Source organism: Solanum pennellii, chromosome 9 (assembly GCF_001406875.1).
Source record: "Solanum pennellii chromosome 9, SPENNV200".
Lineage (NCBI taxonomy): Eukaryota > Viridiplantae > Streptophyta > Magnoliopsida > Solanales > Solanaceae > Solanum > Solanum pennellii.
Window position 1 is genome coordinate 19,968,252 of NC_028645.1, and position 18,153 is coordinate 19,986,404.

The 18,153-nt window shown below is 38.8% G+C and overlaps 2 protein-coding genes across 3 annotated transcripts in view; one reads left to right on the forward strand and one right to left on the reverse strand.

Annotated features, from left to right (window-relative positions):
• Positions 1-18,153, forward strand: part of LOC107031134 (protein MON2 homolog) — a 67,761-nt gene that overhangs the window by 7,967 nt on the left and 41,641 nt on the right. For both annotated transcript variants that reach the window (XM_015232373.2, XM_015232374.2), the window contains exons 11-12: positions 1,275-1,355; positions 2,168-2,220. In XM_015232373.2, coding sequence (XP_015087859.1) covers positions 1,275-1,355; positions 2,168-2,220 — 134 coding nt within the window. The remainder of the gene's footprint in view (positions 1-1,274; positions 1,356-2,167; positions 2,221-18,153) is intronic.
• On the reverse strand, positions 6,001-8,018 carry LOC107031135. The gene is made up of 4 exons (XM_027911752.1): positions 7,689-8,018; positions 6,886-7,590; positions 6,688-6,806; positions 6,001-6,607 (listed from the first exon to the last, which is right to left on the reverse strand). The coding sequence occupies exons 1-4, from the start codon at positions 8,011-8,013 to the stop codon at positions 6,158-6,160; spliced, it is 1,599 nt and encodes a 532-aa protein (XP_027767553.1). The 5' UTR covers positions 8,014-8,018; the 3' UTR covers positions 6,001-6,157.

The window sequence follows — 18,153 nt, forward strand, 5'->3', positions numbered from 1 at the left end:
TAATTTTTTCATTGCAAAGGCACTGGACAACTATGGAGGATCTTCTAAATCCCAAAGGCATCTCATGGACCATGCACGAAAAGATTACTGAAGCAATGAAGCAATGCCGAGCTGGGAGAAAGCTGGTGTACATTTAGTGGACAACTTGGCCGAAGAGGAATGCTAGATGTTTTTACAGCAAAAGATTAAGCTAAACTGCCTTTTGTTACTATGTTTTTGGTGTAATCAAATTTATTCAAATGACACTATCTCCATAGGAGTTAGCAGGATTTTGAAGTAAATTTTGTAAATATGGTTTTCAGTGCATAGGTTGTACTATTTGTGACGTAGTTGCATGTTCAATTTTTCTTTTATGATAATTAAGGAGTATTGTAAATACAACTTTCATTGAATAGTCATCATATATCATTCACTCAAAAACACATGCTAAATGGAAAAAGACGTAACTATGTTGCGAATTGCAGTCAAAACAATTATTTTCGATCGTGTGATTAGACCCGTAAAGAGCACGAGATTTCTTTCTTCTAGTACTACTTAAACATAAGAGCTTGACAAAATTATCATTTAAGTTTTGTCTTAATATTCTTTCCCGTGTTCTTTAAATCTCCACCTTAAAAGAAAGAGAAAAGGATAATGTTGATATTGGGATACTTACAAAAACCTAAATGAGAATACAATATTGATAAAGAAACAGAGAGTATACAAAGTGAAAGGAAGTAGAGGAGGTTAGGAATTAGGATAAAGAAAAGAGGGGATAGGAGAGCATGGAGAACTAATGTAGAAGATGAGTGGCAAGATTTTGATTTTCACCAACTTGCAATATATATTCTTTGATCATTAAGACTGTCCTACAATTGTGATGCATAATGTTAGATAGGAGGGGAACGATGAAAGTGAATTACAATTAGCCTTAGATTCCTTATTGGAAACAAAAAGAACTTTGAACCCTAACCTAAATCTCGGTAGTTCTTTTTGATAAAGTATATTCTTAAAAGATTTGTGACGTGTTAGTACACAAACTATGAGTACTTGTATTTCTTTCTTTAGTTCTCTACTCCACGTTACTATTAAGACACTTTTTTCTCCTCATTCTCTAGTTTCGCAGAGGGCATGCTTACTTTATCTAATGCCAAATTTATTAACAAATCTCCTGATCTTTTAGTCTTGCTTGATTTGATATATTTTCTTATTTATTTGTTATTTCTGATTGGCAACTTTATTTCCTATTTATGAGAATCTTGCACCACTAAACTAGTCAATCCTCTTTTGGGCAGGTATTTCTCAGCATGTTGGTGAGAGTTATATCTCTAGACTTACCATTGTGGCATCGCATTCTTGTTCTTGAAATCTTGAGGGTATTTTCAGAATCTTCTTACTTTTTGGAATTATTCTCCTGTAGTTATTGCTTCCAACCTTTACATTGAATCTACGAAGTAGTCAAGTGAATACTAAGGGGCCGTTTGGTAGAGTGCATTAGCAAAAATAGTACATGCATTAATTTTGTGTATTAATTTCTTGTTTGGTATACTTTTTCATGCTATGCATTAGTTATACAATCTATTGTGTATTGATGAGTGTATTACTAATACCATGGATTTCTAGGTTAGGTATTAGTAATGCAAAAAAGGATTTAATACATGCATTAAAATGGTTAAAGACACAATTACCCCGCAAAAATACATGCATTAGCATGAATACTAAGGGACCGTTTGGTAGAGTGCATTAGCAAAAATAGTGCATGCATTAATTTTGTGTATTAGTAATCCCTTGTTTGGTACACTTTTTCATGCTATGCATAACTAATAATTAGTTATACACTCTATTGTGTATTGAGGAGTGTATTACTAATACCATGGATTTCTAGGTATTAGTAATGCAAAGAAGGGATTTAATACATGCATTAGCATGATTAAAGACACAATTACCCGTCAAAAACACTTTTACATCTTTTCCACCATAATTGTGGAGGATAACTTTGTAAATAAATATTTTTATACAATGCCTACTATTTTTGATACACCAAACCACACAATGCATAAGAGATAATCTATGTATAACTAATGCAAGCATTATTAATACACTTTATTGAGCATTATTTTTATACACTCTGCCAAACGACCCCTAACTTTTTCTAATCTAATTTATAATAACTTTGCTTATTTGACAGGGTTTTTGTGTGGAAGCACGCACTATGCGAATTCTTTTCCTTAATTTTGACATGTAAGCTTCCTTAACTTATGATGATTGGATTTTTGTCGATAATTTTTTGGATGGAACATAGTTTTTGCAAATAATTTTTTTTTTTGGATGAAACCTGCTTTGTGCCGATATATGATCTTGTTCTTCACCCCTTAGGTTGTGAAATTATGTGAACTTCTTGTGTTTTTTTGGTACTTGTTAAGTATGCAGGATGTGGGGATGTGTGGGCACACTAGTAGAGATAAGTTAAGGTACAAAGATATATGACACAAAATGCCGGAAGCGAGTCTGAGATGGTTCGGGCATGTAAAGAGGAGCACAAATGAGGAGGTGCGAGAGGTTGAGAGTGATTGGTCTAAGGAGAGGTAAAGGTAGATCGAGGAAGAATTCAAGAGGGTGATTAGATATGACATGATGCATCTTCAAATTTCTTGGACATGACCTTTGATAGAAAAGCATGGGGGTTGAGGATTAGGGTAAAGGGTTAGTAGGTAGTTATGCGATTTCTCTCTTTCCCATGGGAGAACATGGTTCTAGGTTAAAGCACCTTGTCTGCTCCCTCTTCCACTTATCAACATCATTATTGTTATTGTATTATATATTACTCTAATTCTTCAATTGTATTACTAGTATTTGACCATTGAAATGTTGAATTTGATCCACCTTATCCATTTGTCTCTAAATCCCACCTTCCTCAATTTGGTATTGGATAAGACCAATTCAACTAGTCAAAAGCCTTCTCTTTATCAAGCTTTGCACATAATGCTTGGGTCTTCAGATTTTAGTCGCCAATCCAGACCCTCATTAGCCACCCCTCATTGGTTGGCGTATCGTCTCTAAGCTCTATTACTTTGGGTATCAAGGCAATGAAAGAAGAATGTTTCATCAAGTGACATTGCTGATAGAAATGATTGAGTGCCCCCATCACCTCAGGCTCGATGTACTCCCCATGTTTTGTTGGAAAAAAATCATAGTGAAATGATGATAATATAGGCCTCGAGTACAAGAATCAACAAAGTTATGGATGATCTCCTGATAGTAGAACAAGCTACTAAGGAAAGGTTATTGGAACAAGGAGGTCTTTGGAAAGCTTAATATAAGAATCAACAAAGCTATGGATGATCTTCTAATAGATATTGTCTCAAATTAAAAAGAACTCGTAGCAAAAGTAGGGGAAACTTCCTGTAGCCAAAAATCTAGGTGTTTGTGGTTGAAGGAAGGTGATAGAAACACTAAGTACTTCCAAAGGCTACCAACTCTCATAGGAGGTACAATCACATTGACATGTTATAGGTTGGTGATAACTTGATTGAAAGGAAAGAGTAGGTGAAAAAGTAATTCTTGATTTCTATCAAGATTTATATGCGGAAAATGAACCCAGAGTCCCATAACTTCTTTGGAGGGCTTAGGTGGCCTAAGCATAGACGAAAAAATACTCTGGAACAAACTTTCGAAGAAGAAGAGATTTTGAATACTATCAATCTTGTGCTTCACCCAGGGCCAGATGGTTTCTCAATGGCTTTTTACCAAGTGTCGGAATATTATCAAGCTGGATATTTTGGGTACCCTCAAATCGCTTTCACAGTAATTGGCACGTCGTGAAATCCATCCATGCTTCTTTCATTGCGCTTGTCCCTTAAAAGAAAGGTGCAATAGAACTTAAAGATTTCAGGCCTATTAGAAATAGAACTTAAAGATTTCAGGCCTATTAGCCTTTTGGTAGTATTTACAAGATCCTGACCAAAGTGCTTGTTGAAAGGATTAGAAAGGTGATTAGAGGTCTCGTCTTCAGTTTTCGGTTATACCTTTGTACAAGGAAGGCAAATTTTTGATGCAACTCATATTGCCAGTGAAGTTTTGGACCGGAAGAAAGAAGTGGTACCTCTGATCTTCTTTTTAATCTCGACATAGAATAAGCTTTTGATAAGCTAAACTGTTCATTCATTCTCAATCCTAAGGCAGATGGGGTTTTGGAGAAAGGTGTATTAGATGGATCAAATATAGCATCTCCACTGTAAAGTATTCTATAGTGGTAAATATTAGTCACGTGGGATTTTTCTCTCACATGAGAGGCATTAGGCAAGCTGATCCCTTATCACCTTTCTTATTTATTCTGGCTATGGAGGGGTTAAGTAGGATGTTAGAAAAGGCCAAGCAATTACATTAGCTAGGAGGATTTATGGTGGGAAATGGTTCGGGTCTAACAGTTTCTATATCACATCTCTTGTTTGCTGACAACACACTAATCTTCTATGAAGTTGGGAAATCCCAAGTGCAGTACCTTATCCTCACTTCTATGCTTTTTGAAGCCATGTAAGCTCTCCACATTAACATGTCTAAAAGTATTACCTACCCTGCTAATGAGGTCCCTAACTTGGAGAATTTGGCTGACATCATGTGTTGCTCAATTGGATCTTCTCTCACTACCTATTTGGGGATACCATTGGGTGCTAGTTACTAATCAGTTGGGGCTTGGATGGTATTGTGGAAAAGTTCGAAAGACGATTAACTTCCTGGCAGCAATAATCTCTCATAAGGGGCAAGGGCAACACTCATCAATGGTGTCTTGGATAGTATTTCCACCTATTTTATGCCCCTCTTCCCATGCCAGCTAATGTGCAAAATCATCCTGACAAGATTAGGACTTCCTCTGGGACGGTAATAGTAAGCATTAGAAATTCCACCTTGTGAAATGGGCCAAAGTCACCATGCCAAAGCAGTTTGGAGGCTTAGAGATTAAAGACCTGGTGTTACATAACAAGTGTATGCTAATGAAGTGGCACTGGACGTACAATTAGGAGACAACTGTTCTATGGAAGGGGGTGATCTATGCAAAATTTGGTAGCACGTCACTGTTGCTCTAATGAAGTCACTGTTCCTTATGGTACCGAGGTCTAGAAAGCTATAAGGAACTTGTGGGAGGTCTTCTACAACAATGCTACTCTCAAGGTGGGAAGTGAGGAGCACGTCTAGTTTTGGAAAGACACTTGACTGGGAAGCGTCCCTCTTATGAACAGGTATTTACAAGAATATTTCAGATTGCCTCCAATCCAGGTTCAACCATCTCTAAGTGTTGGGAAGATATTGTTTGGAATGTATATGGGGGAGAAATCTAAATGGCTCAACCATCTCTCGGTGTTGGGAAGATAATGTTTGGAATGTGACTGTGGGAGAAATCTAAATGACTGGGAGTTGGAAGAATTTATGGCCCTCATTGCCTCCATCCAGACCAACTCAGTCCACAGGCAAAGCAGGGATACACTCAGTTGGGGGGGAGTAAAAGGGATGGCTCCTATCAGGTCAAAGAAAGCTACTTACATCTAAGCTCAAGAAAGACACTTAATGATCTGCGGCCCTGGAAACTTATCTGGAGAACTAAGATGCCTCCAAAAGTCATATGTTTCAGCTGGGTCAGTCTTAATAGTTCTTGCTTAACACATGATAATCTTATGAGGAGGAAGTTTCGTTTAGCCAAAAGATGCTACATGTGCTCATGCAACCCAAAATCTATCAATCACCTGTTTCTTCATTGCACTGTTGCCACAGGCCTTTGGAACATATTCTTTTCTCTCTTTGGCCCAGTGTTGTGGACGGCGACAGGCGACAAAAGGCGACAAGGGCCTGCCTCGCCACGCGGCGAGGCGAGCGGCGAGGCGCTTGCCTTTTTGAATAAAGGCGCCAATTAATACCAAAAATNGCAGTGTTGTGGACGGCGAGAGGCGACAAAAGGCGACAAGGGCCTGCCTCGCCACGCGGCGAGGCGAGCGGCGAGGCGCTTGCCTTTTTGAATAAAGGCGCCAATTAATACCAAAAATTAAAAATATTTAATTGCATATTTTATCCAAAGTCTTAATAGCAATAACACATATTAGCAAATATTCAATTCAAAAACCAATAGAATGTCTAAAACTTTAAAGACCAAACAATTCAAAATACAATAAACCAAAACTTTAAAAGTCTATTCTTCTTCAAAATTATCCAACTCTTGAAGATCATAATCCTCTACATCATTATATTGCTCTTCATCTTCTTCCTCCTCGTATTCTTCATCAATTAGTGTCCGAGTCCTACTTGAAGATGAACTTGTAGATGCACTTTCTACTCCTTTGCCCTTGTCAAATACTATTGATCTTGAAGAAAGTCCCCTAAGATGATAGATACTCTCGTCCGCTCCAATTGCCGTAGCAACACTACCCCAAGTAAGATCATCATCCTCATATACTAGTTCATCATCTTGATCTTCGGGGCATCCAACTAACCATTCATTTGAATCATCTATGTTATCCAAGCGAATTGGATCAATAAGATCACGAGCATCATAACGACGATTCAATGTTCTATTGTACTTAATGTACACTAGATCATTGAGACGCGATAGTGTAAGCCTATTCCTCTTTTTGGAATGAATCTGTGCATAAGTTATTGATATTAACTAGTTGATATTGATAATAATATAATATGAAAAATAGGATATAAATTTTTACTTACGTGTTCAAACACACTCCAATTTCGCTCACATCCAGATGAGCTACAAGTTAGGCTTAATACTTTCATGGCAAACTTTTGCAAGTTTGGTGTTTCACTACCAAATAGTGACCACCATTCAACTATAATAAAATAAATTTAAAGGTTAGTGACTATTAGTAAGTCAAATAATTTAAGTAAGATCTAAATCAACCCACTTACCCGGTGACCTTGTTTCTCTAGCTCTTTTAGCCGGACCACAACCAAATAGTCCATCCGCCATTTTGTACTTAGGAAGCTCAGCGATTAGTGCATCTTGTATTGTTGTATCACGGACCAACTTCTCAACACATGCATAATACTCGGTCCACAAACTCTGTAATAAAGTTCCCTCTTCTTCAGCTTTATAATATAATCCTGGGTTCAAAACATGGCCTGCAGCATGCAAAGGCCGATGGAGTTGTTCTGACCACCTTGCATCAATAATTTGAAACACTTTCTCATAATGCTTCTGAACTCCACGAAAACCATGTGCAATAGCTTCTTTGGCTCTATCCATTGCCTCATAAATATAACCCATTGGTGGTTTTTTCTCCCCATCCACCAAACGAAGCACTTTTGTCAAAGGGCTACAAACTGTAAGTGCCCGAACAACATCATTCCAAAAGTGGATAGAAATAAGAAGATTGGCAACTTCTTTCCCCGAAGTTTCCTTTGCAAATTTGCTTGAATTCCATTCGGTTGAGAGGACTAAAGTTTTCAAGTTTTTTCTTTGAATGTACATAGCTCTCAAAGTTAAGAATGCCGTTGCAAATCTTGTCTTGGCCGGTTTCACCAAATTTCTTTCTTTGGTGAATTTTCTCATCAAGTTTAACAACAATGGCCTTTGACTAATGTAAGAATGGATTCTGATGGCCTTCTTAAAAACTGTTATAGAAAGATTAAATTAAATTAATTAGTAGCTAATGAATTATTGAGTATTGACTATAAAGAAACTTAATAAAGTTAAAGGATAGGTTGATTACCGGAAGCATATGGCTTAACCTTGAATATGTCACCAAATATCAAGTTGATGCAATGAGCGGCACATGGAGTCCAATAAATGTGTGGATACGCACCCATCATCATACTTCCCGCTTTGACATTCTCACTAGCATTATCGGTGACAATTTGTACCACATTTTCCGGTCCAATTCTTTCGATAGTGCTTTCAAATAACTTGTACATTTTGGTGGAATCGGTAGATTCATTGCTAGCATCAACCGAACCAAGAAATACACTACCGATTGGAGAATTCACCAAAATATTGATGATCATTTTGCCATTTCGTGCCGTCCATTTGTCCATCATAATGGAACAACCAAACTTTGTCCATTGCACTTTATGCTCATCAACAATTTTTTCTACTTTATCCACCTCTTTTTTAAGGTGAGTGACTCTAACTTCATGGAATGTAGGAGGCTTCATTCCGGGGCCATGTTGTCCAACCGCCTCAATAAATTTATCGAATGATTTGTGATTGACGCAATTAAAAGGGAGCCCGGCATCATACATCCAAATTGCAAAAGCACTTACCGCACGCTCTCTTAGAATTTTCTTTGTTTCTTCGATTCCTCCTCCTTTTTCTAAGCCTCCTTTTTGTGTTGATTTTTGTGAAAAATAGAGGTTCAAAGGTCCTTTCGTCACACTCCGTGCGGTGGATGAACCTCCACTAGAAGATATCTTTTGAGTTTTGGAGGGAGGCCTCATTTCCGCATAATCATCCATTTCATCAAGATCATCAATATCAACAAATTCTTCCGGTTGCCTCATTTGAAATTTGGGATTATTAGCTATTTTGTTTTGCATATAAGCCCTTATTTCTTCTCTAATTTCCGACGGACAAGCGACACATTGTTTAACATTTTTGAAACCACCCACTAAATGTTGTTTGTGTCGAGTTATTCCACCAGGTAATCCCACAAAAGTTACAATTGACCGAATCTTTCGTCGCTCCTTGTGTGCCATAATTCCATCCAATGTCCCTCTTTTTGGTAGCATCCGCGATTGATTATTAAATTCAATTAATTCGCTGTTAGAAATATTGAAATAAATAATTAGGAAAAGAATTTTTTTAAAAAAATTTACACTTCACATATACACAAAGCAGTAAGCACTTAGTGCCTGACTGCTGTAAAGTGTAAACAAAAAAACAGTAACTGAAAAAAAAAATGAAGAAGAAGAACAGAAAAAATGAAGAAGAAGAACAGAAAAAATAAAGAAGAAGAACAGAAATCAGAAAACATTACCTGAAAACAGAGAGTGAGNGGGTCGGACGTCGGAGGGAACTAGAGTCGCGACTCACGAGGGTCGTCGGCGAGGGAGAAGGAGAAGCTGAAGGCGACAGCGAGGCTGCGAGGGAGAGCGAGGGAGAAGGAGAAGCTGAAGGCGACAGCGAGGCTGCGAGGGAGAGCGAGGGAGAAGGAGAAGCTTGCGACAGCGAGGGAGAAGAGTCAATCGATCGATCGAGAGAGAGTCGCGATGTGGATTTCAGAAAAATTTCAAAAGTAAAAAAAAAACAACCCTAATTTTGACTAATTTTATTAAGTCAAAAATTTTTTAATCAAAAAGGCGGCGCCTTTCGCTCGCCATTTCAGCGCCATCGATCGCCAGGGGCTCGCCTTTTTCTCCTCGCCTCGCCTCGCCAGAGAATGGCGAGCCACCCTCGCCTCGCCTCGCCTCTCGCCTTTGGCGACGAGGCGAGCGCCTTTCATAACACTGCTTTGGCCTGGCTTGGGCCATGCCTGTCTCTTTGAGAGAGGCTTTTGTGTGTTGAGTTCCTAGGAAGTCCATAAAAAAGATCTGGTATTTGGTTCTTGCTTGTATTTTGTGTTGCTTATAGATAGAGAGGAACAACAGTATTTTGATGGCATCCCAACTCCCAGTTCCTCTCTTAAGGCTAGTTGTTTGATTAATCTTTTTAGTTGGGTCAACCACTCCTCTGTCATTACTGTTGAATCTTTCCTAGAATTTATTAGTTCATAGATCTATGTTGATAGTTGTGATAGCTTTTTTTGCCTTCCTGGGAGCTGATTATCTCTTTGTAATGCTTGCATCTTCTGGATGCTTTTTGCTAATGATATCCTTCTTATTTCATTAGAAAAAATAATTAAAAAAAAATCTAGTCTTGGAGTCTTATCTGGAGCACATGATCGTATAGCAGTATCCACTTCCTCTTCCTTGAGGGCTTTCTCTAACATCTCAGACACTTTGGCTACTTCATCGAAGTCGGCATTACGTCTCCACACTTCATTCTCAATTTGCAAATTCTGAGAGTTATTAATAATCTCATCTTAGATGTATACCTTGTCTTCTATTATTTTATTTTCCTCTTTAAGCTTGTCGATTTTGTTGAATCTTCTATGTGAATTGGCTATTGATGGAAGGTACTTTATGTTTCTGTTCCTATCTTTCTACCATTGACTTCTTTATTTTTTTCTCCATGACATTTAGCTTTGGCTAGTTCCTTGAACTCCACTTTTGGACTCAAAATCTATTGCTTTTTAGACTGAATTGGAGTTCTACTTTCTCTAGCCTCGTCTAGTACTACAAGTTCCTCTATTGGTCCGTTTCTTTTTTTTTTGGGACAAAGGTAACAATTTTGTGTATTAATCTTCAGCACTAAAGGCTGGGGTCCCAAATTTACATCATGGAGCTACATACAGTTGCGTGTACTTAAAACAAAGGTAAACTAGATCCTACTGCTCCGTTTCTTCTTACTTCCAACTTGCTTTAGACATCCTTGTTCAAATTGGAGTTGTCTTTTTTCAGGTTCCTTAATTTTTTCTTGAGATAAGGTAAATGTTTTGTTAATCACAAAAGCCCATCATCCAGAGGATTTGTGGGAGAGGGTTATAGTCCAAAAGGACACCGGGATGAGCAAAAGCAGAAAACCCAAAAAAAAACAGTACACTTCTCCTATGAAATCTACCAGATCTTCTATGTCCTCCATTAGTTTCTGTTTACACCAAAAATATAAGAGACTAAGGCAGTTCATCTTGATTTCTTGTATTTGATTGCTTTTATCTTCAAAATGCCTTGAGTTCCTTCCCTTCCCCACAATCCACCATATACATGCTGGGATGTATAGTCACCAGTTCTCTTCAGCCCCTCTTTATTTTTGAGAAGGTTAACTAGTATTATAAACAAAGGAGTACACCAATAGTGTGCTCGTACATAAAAAGTATGAAGGAACAACCCAAAATATGCTGATGACACCCTGATATTTTGTGATGTAGAGAGCTGCCAACCAAAGTATTTAAGAATCATCTTGATATTGTTCGAAGCCATCTCAGGGTTACACATCAACTGGGGAAAAGTTTCATTTACCCCGTTAATAAGGTGCCCAACATAAATGCGTTAGCAAATATCCTGGGGGAAAGATAGAACTTTCCAGTGTACCTTGGCATGCCCTTGGGGGATAAGAGCAAGTCAAAAGGCATATGTAACAATGTTAAGCTAGTGAATTGGAAAAGCAAATATTTGTCTCTAGGTTGAAGAGTTACTCTCAACAGTGTGTTGGATGCCATGCCTACATACATGATATTAGTTTTCCCAATGCCTGCAAATGTGATTGACAGAATGGATAACAATGGATGCTATCTGGAGAAATTTTTTGTGGCAAGGGAACTGTGATCCTAATGAGCACAAATATCATCTTGTAAAGTGGGATGAAGTCATTCAAAGCAAAAAAGTAGGGGGTCTGGGAATAAGGAACCTAAAATTGCAGAATCAAAACCTTCTGATGAAATGGCTGTGGTGATTTGCATCACAGGAACAAGGAACAAGCACTGTGGAAGGAGACGACCAAGGTTAGGTTTGGAATGAAGAACAAGTGGACTACCTACATGCCCACACAACCTTATGAGACTGGAGTATGGAGGTCTATCAGAAGTCCGTGGATCAAGTTTGCAAAAAACTGTAAAATCAAGGTGGGAAATGGTGGAAATACACTACTTTGGGAAGATGTGTGGGCTGGGCAAATAACTTTGAAGAACAAGTATCCTGACTTGTTTAACCTGAGCCTTCAAAAGGTATCCACAATTAGAGAAATGAGAGACAATCAAGGGTGGGATCTCAGGTTTAGGTCCTAAACTTAAGGAGACACTTGAACGGCTAACAAAGTGGTTGAACTACTAATACTCCGGAGCAATACACAGATTCAACTCCCAATGAGGACAATCTATTTTGGCCACCAGACAAACAAGGCAGATTTTTAGTGGGTTCAACTTACAAGAGATCACAGAGATCGGTCTCTCAGAGTAGTGGCTGGCCCCGGAAGATGATCTGGCAAGGTACCCTTCAAGGTTGCATGTTTCACTTGGCTACTAGCCAAACAGACCACACTCACCCAGGACAACCTTATGAAAAGAGGGAATTTTCTCTAGGTTCTCTTTTTGTGAATGTGAGATTGAGACAATAAATTCTCTCTTTCTACATCGTAGAGAGATTGTGAAGTTATCACATATTTTCATCAATTTAAGAGGCATAAGATGGACTATGCCAAGGAGCATCAAAAAGGCTCTAGCTTGCTTGCTGGAATAGAGATGGGAATCAGTCGGGACACAGGGAGATGAAGATTGTCTCAGCCTGCCTTTGGTGGACTATATGGATGGAAAGGAACCAAAGACGTTTTGAAAGCAAGAGTTGCTCTCTGCAGAAACTGAAGATGAACCGTCTAGTCCTTTTTTTTTTTTGGTGTAAACACGACTATCCTCAAGAAGAAGAGGATATTCCTAGTACTTTAGATTGTTTATGAAGCTTAGTAGGGACACCTCTCCCTATGTAATTTTGCTGGAATACTTTCTGAGTATTCCTTTTGTTCATAATACAAGTTATCTTCTTCTTCAAGAAAAAAACTATCACCTATATCCCTTATAAATTGGCTAAAAATAGGGTTATGTCCCCTATATCCTTAGGTACAGAGTGGATACACCAAAAGTAAAAGGTGAATGCTCTTGTTCTCAAAACATCTCTGATTTCTCTCCTTCCAAATTGTGATTTCTCTCTTTCCAAATTGTAACCAGATGCAAGGGACAATATCCGATCTCTCCTTATGTCCTGACTGAACTCCATATCTATTCCAGCATGCTAGTACTTCTGCAATATGCCTTGGCATGACCCATCCAATACCCCTCAGATTAATGAACCATTGCCATAATTTTTCAGTCACTTTACAATGCACTTAACAATGCAGAAAAAGATGATTTATGGTCTCTATTTCAGCTTCACAAAAAAACATCTCGAGCAGAACTGCCTTCCCCTTTTCATAAGGTTGTCTAGAGTCAGAACTGCTTGATTTGCAACTAGCCAAGTGAAACAGTCCACCTTATGAGGTATCTTCCCTTTCTGGATCGTCTTCCATGGCAACCATTCCTTGGTTTCAGTTGAGATATCCAACAGCTTGTAGGCTGCTTTCACCCTGAATTTGCTATCTTTGTTCAACTTCCATAGCAATTTGTCTTCCTCAAAATTGGACTTTTAGCTTGTTCCAAGGTATTGTAGAACCGAATCATTCTCCACTTCCAAATCATTGAGGAATCTTCTGAAGGACAAATTCCAACCTTGTACATTTTTGACCTCTGAGCTAGTTTTTGCTGATTGAGGTTGTAGATGTCTGGAAACTGTGGCGTTAGAGGTGTTTTCTCTACCCATACATCATTCCAGAACATGGTCTTTCTTCCATTACCCACTTTGATCACAGAGTTACCCCACACTTTTGGCCACTGATTTCTGATAGTCGTCCATAGTCCCCTTTCATAAGGAGTTTTTACTTACCGAGTAGTTCATGGTCCTTCTCTACCATATCTTGCAATGATGATTTCCTTCCATAGGCCCTGCTTATCTGCCTTATCCCCTATCCCCTGCACACCAGAACACATAGTTTTTAATCTCCAAATCGGGCTTGTAGAGCTGCATTATCATCTTCATCGATCCCGGATTGACCTCTAGGGTTGAATTGAGGTCTCCAGATTTCTGTCTCAGTGTAAAGTTTTTGGTCGAAAGTAACAACTTCATCACTTATGTCAGCTGGTTCAGGCACATTGGAACCAGTGATGATCAGTTTATCAATGTTGTTATACCTCTTGTTATAGTTAATAGTTAATAGTTCCAAACATTGAATCTATGTCCCCTTCTTTGAGCCACAGGGCCCTAGATCTTTGCCTCCAAGCCACTTCCTCTCTCATGGCATTTTTTTCCAACTCCATTGTTAATACTGCTCTTAAATAGGACTCATCATTTGATAGGATTCTCTGATCTTGTATCAGGTCCAATTGAGTTAGCTGGTTAAGGATGCTTTGTTTTTGCATACCTAGGTTGCTATGTACTGTTTTACTCAATTCTTTCAACTTGACTTTCAGTAACCTCAACTTGTAAGCTAAAATATAATTCGGTCTTCCCACATAAGTTACAGATTCCACTATTCTTGAACTCTCTCTTAAATGTCTTGAGTTTGCAGCCACCAATTCTCAAACTTAAAATAAGAGGTTGATCCCTCCCAATTACCACATTCCAACAATAGTGGATTGTGGTCGAAAGTTACTCTAGGTAAGATTGATTGTTTGATCTTTCTAAAGGCTACTTCCCATTCCTCAAATATAAGAAATCTGTCTAATCTTGTTGCACTATCATATCCATCCCCTTTCCTCCATGTGAACCTACCACCTACAAGACAAGAGTGTCTTGCAGTTCCATGTCCGCTATAAATTCAGAAAATTCTTCCATCTCCTTGTTGAATCTGCTGCAGATTTTCTCCTCAAATGGAAATCTTACTACGTTAAAGTCCCCAGCCACCACCTAAGGTCCATTAATTAGACCCCTCACTGCCCCCAACTCTCCCTGTACTTCTCTTTCTTCGGCATAGACACTTGAAAAATGCCCTCCCAAATCTTGTGCTTTCCTTGTGAACTTACAAGTGATGTTGTAAGCCCCTACTTCTCATACTTCACCCTCCCATATACTACACTTCACCCTCCCATATGCTACTATCCCATAAAGTAATAATACCACCTCTTGTTCCCTGTGCCTCTACTTGTGCATATTTCACCTTCTTATTTGCCCACAAATCTTTTACAATCCCACTTATATCTCCATTGATTTTTGTCTCCGGGAAACAATAGACATCTGCCCTGCATGTATTCATCATGTTTTTGATTTGCAGCCTCTTACCTGGGTCATCGAGGCCCCTTACATTCCATGAGACTATGTTAACCTTCATTAAGATCATCTATAAAGCATCCCCCATCCCCCCCACTCCTTGTACCATAGCTCACAAAATTGCTCTTTGGTTCCAAATTCTTAACTTTCGGGACCTTTCCTGCTGGAGTTATAGGAGCTATTGCTCCCACTCCCTTCTCAGTAATTTGTCTTTTTACTATCGATCGCCATAAAAAGAGGTTCAAAGCCACCTCTTCGCATCTAATGAAATGTACCCCAAGTTCTTTGCTGAGTCTGATTATGTTTTGTTGGACCATGAAGAAATTTCGTTCTCCATTGATGTATCAGTTCCATGCTCATTAGAGTTTAGTGGTAAAATATCTTCAATTGTGCCGTCCATGTCGCTTGCTGTTTGTATCTCTTGATCTGTTCTTTCCTCTATTTGGAGAATGGACATATCGTCGATCATCACTTAGGTTCGAGACAAACTCGAGATTGTTTCCCTCGTCTCCCAATTCAAATGGAGTTAGGGCACCTTCTCTACCTTGTTCCATTAGAATTGCTTCTATTTCATCACCTAAAGGCTCATAAAATCTTTCACCGTCACTAGGCGTCTTTTTTATTAGAGCTGCATCTTTAATCATTGCTTTTCTGCTCTCCTGGTCTATGTTGGACTTGTTTGAAACTCTCGTATCTTGATTTCCTAATTTCTCATATCTGTTATTTGTTGTTATACGGGATAGGTTTGCTTGTATCTCAATGTTAACTATGTCAAGACCTTGGGCTACATTATTCTTCTGTTGTTGCCTTTTTGGGCCTGAAAAATTTGGGCCCAAATTTTTCTCTCTCTTAAGCTGGCCTGCTACAGCTGATAAAGGCTCTTTTCCTTTCCTGTTTGCCTCACGTGTAGAGTCAAGTGATCTCCAATTCAAATTTTTGCCAGCTGTTGATGTACTCATGTGGTGGTCTGACTCATCCACAAATTTTAACACTTGAGGGGGAAAGAAACCCTTCTTGCCCATTGGTCCATGATGTTGTTCCTCTCTCCTCGTCGCCTCCGTCGAAAAGTCACCGACACTTCACACCAGATCGACACAGTATACACAAAACCCTCAGTGGTGACTTCAATTTCCTTTGGAACCATCTTCCTATCACCCTTCACCTTGATGCGTGCCCGACAGCATGTGATTTTTGAGGGTTGTTTCCGCCTCTGCTTCGATGAAACCCCCTACTATTCTCCAATAAGCTTGAAGACTTTATGGGACCATAGGTTTAGGGGTTAACCCAACACTCTTATCCACACCTAGTCTCTCACTACAACTTCCGGCCAACAACCTGTGATTGGACTCCACCACTCTAGGTTCAGATGCATCTTCTTCTTGGCCCATGTTCCTGTGCAGCCACTTTCGTGTGTAGCTCGAACATGAAGTGCCCGTCGTTCATGGAGAAAACACTAACTCCTATGGCTGACTCCCAAGTGTTGCAAACCCACCTTACGTCATTGAGGATTGGTATCTCTTGAAGTATGCTCTAGAATTTACCAACAATACATCTCTTGAGGAGATCTGTCTCTGATATCGGTGTTACATTCACCTCAATTAGGCAGTCACTTTCTACCAGTATGTGCGTCATTTTCGTGGATTCCGTCGTCCATTTGTTGTTCCTTATTGTCTCTTTAAAAGATAACTTTTTAAAAGATACTCTAGTGCATTCCCTTTGTTAGATTGTGTTTTCTGCTATGTTATAGGCTCATAGGTGAATTTCACTATTTTTTGAGCAATGTTTCCTCAACTCGTGTTGTAAGATGATTCTGGTGTAATGATGACCGCTTTATTTTGTCCTTGAATAGCAACAAAATTGATATATCTGCCATTTTCGTTGTACTTAAGGGTGCAAAAGAAATTTGAGTACAAGTCCTTTACTTTCCATCTTTTGACAAAATCCCCTTAGACCTTCGACACCTCAATAAATACTGAAATCAGCCATCTCAGGATTTCAATGCTAATCTTCACTCTCCTCATTTAATTCCTGCTACGTTCAGTCCACTCCTACCATGTTTTAACTCCTTTACATATGGTGATTTCATAAGACTTGAAACCTGCGTATAAACGATGGTGTTTCCCCCCATTGACATGATTCTGACCAAGGTTGCCAGAAAAGGCTCCCCAGGATGTGATGAAGTACAACTTTATGTTGAAAGTTGGCTAACCTCAATGTTAGCATCCTTTTAGTCTACCAATGGTCTACACATGGAATATTTGAGGAAATTCGGAAGTAGAATTCTTCAGTTATAAGTTATTTATTTTTTATTTTCTGTCCAGCAGTGTTTGTTGTAGATTATTACAACTTTTTAGTTATTTATTTTTCCTATTTCTAGGTAGCAGTTTTTGTGGCAAGGAGGTTATTCCTACACTTCCTCATTCAGTTGTAGTAGGCAATAGACAATTTTTTTTCTTGTTTCAGTCTTGTATTTAATGTATTTGAATTCAGTGAAATGTTAAGCAGAAAATTACTAAGTCTTTTAGTACTTCAAACTCAAGAGGTTGCAGGTTCTCTCTAACGAACCAGCACCATAGGTAGAAAAAAGAAAACTTCAGATTTTATATTGCAACATCCCGTAACTAGATCTCTAACAAGGGACCATAACAACTTGGTATCAGAGACGAGAGACGGGAGTTATGGGAGACCAAATTCAACATCAACTAGCAAGATTAGTGACTTTGTTCCAAGAAGAACGTGCAACCAATTTAGCCAGACATGAAGCAACAAATACTCGCTTAGATGCACTCACACAAGATTTAGTAAATTATAAGGTTGGTTCTGATTCAACAGATCAAAATCTTGGTTGGAAGGGGAAAAATAAAGTCATTGGAGGGTCAGGATCAGAAGCAAGAGGAAGTTTAATCATTCGTCGACATAGAAAACTCGATTTCCCACGATTTAATGGCCAAGAGGACCCTTTGGGATGGTCGAACAAATGTGAACACTTCTTTCGACACCAACAAACTGTGGAAGAAGAAAAAGTTAGACTTGCTTCTTTTCATTGGAGGGCAATGCACAACTTTGGTTTCTGCAATTAGAGACAGATCTGCCTCAATTGTCTTGGGACAACTTCAAACGTCATTGTAATCTTCGTTTTGGGCCACCAATCAGAAGTCAAAAATTGGGAGAATTGGCTAAATTACGCCAGATCGGGTCTGTGGCAGATTACCATGAATCATTTGAGCAGTTAATTTCGCGGGCGTGTACACTTGCGCAATCACAAAAAATTGAACTTTATATTAGCGGTCTTAC

Bases quoted from the DNA above. Each gene is read 5' to 3' on its own strand.
- LOC107031135 (XM_027911752.1), bottom strand. From the start codon at position 8,013: ATGATGGACAAATGGACGGCACGAAATGGCAAAATGATCATCAATATT. The intron at 6,807-6,885 runs GTAAGTGGGTTG...ATTTTATTATAG, and splicing joins TAGAGAAACAAGGTCACCGG to TTGAATGGTGGTCACTATTT. The intron at 6,608-6,687 runs GTAAGTAAAAAT...ACTTATGCACAG, and splicing joins ATTGGAGTGTGTTTGAACAC to ATTCATTCCAAAAAGAGGAA.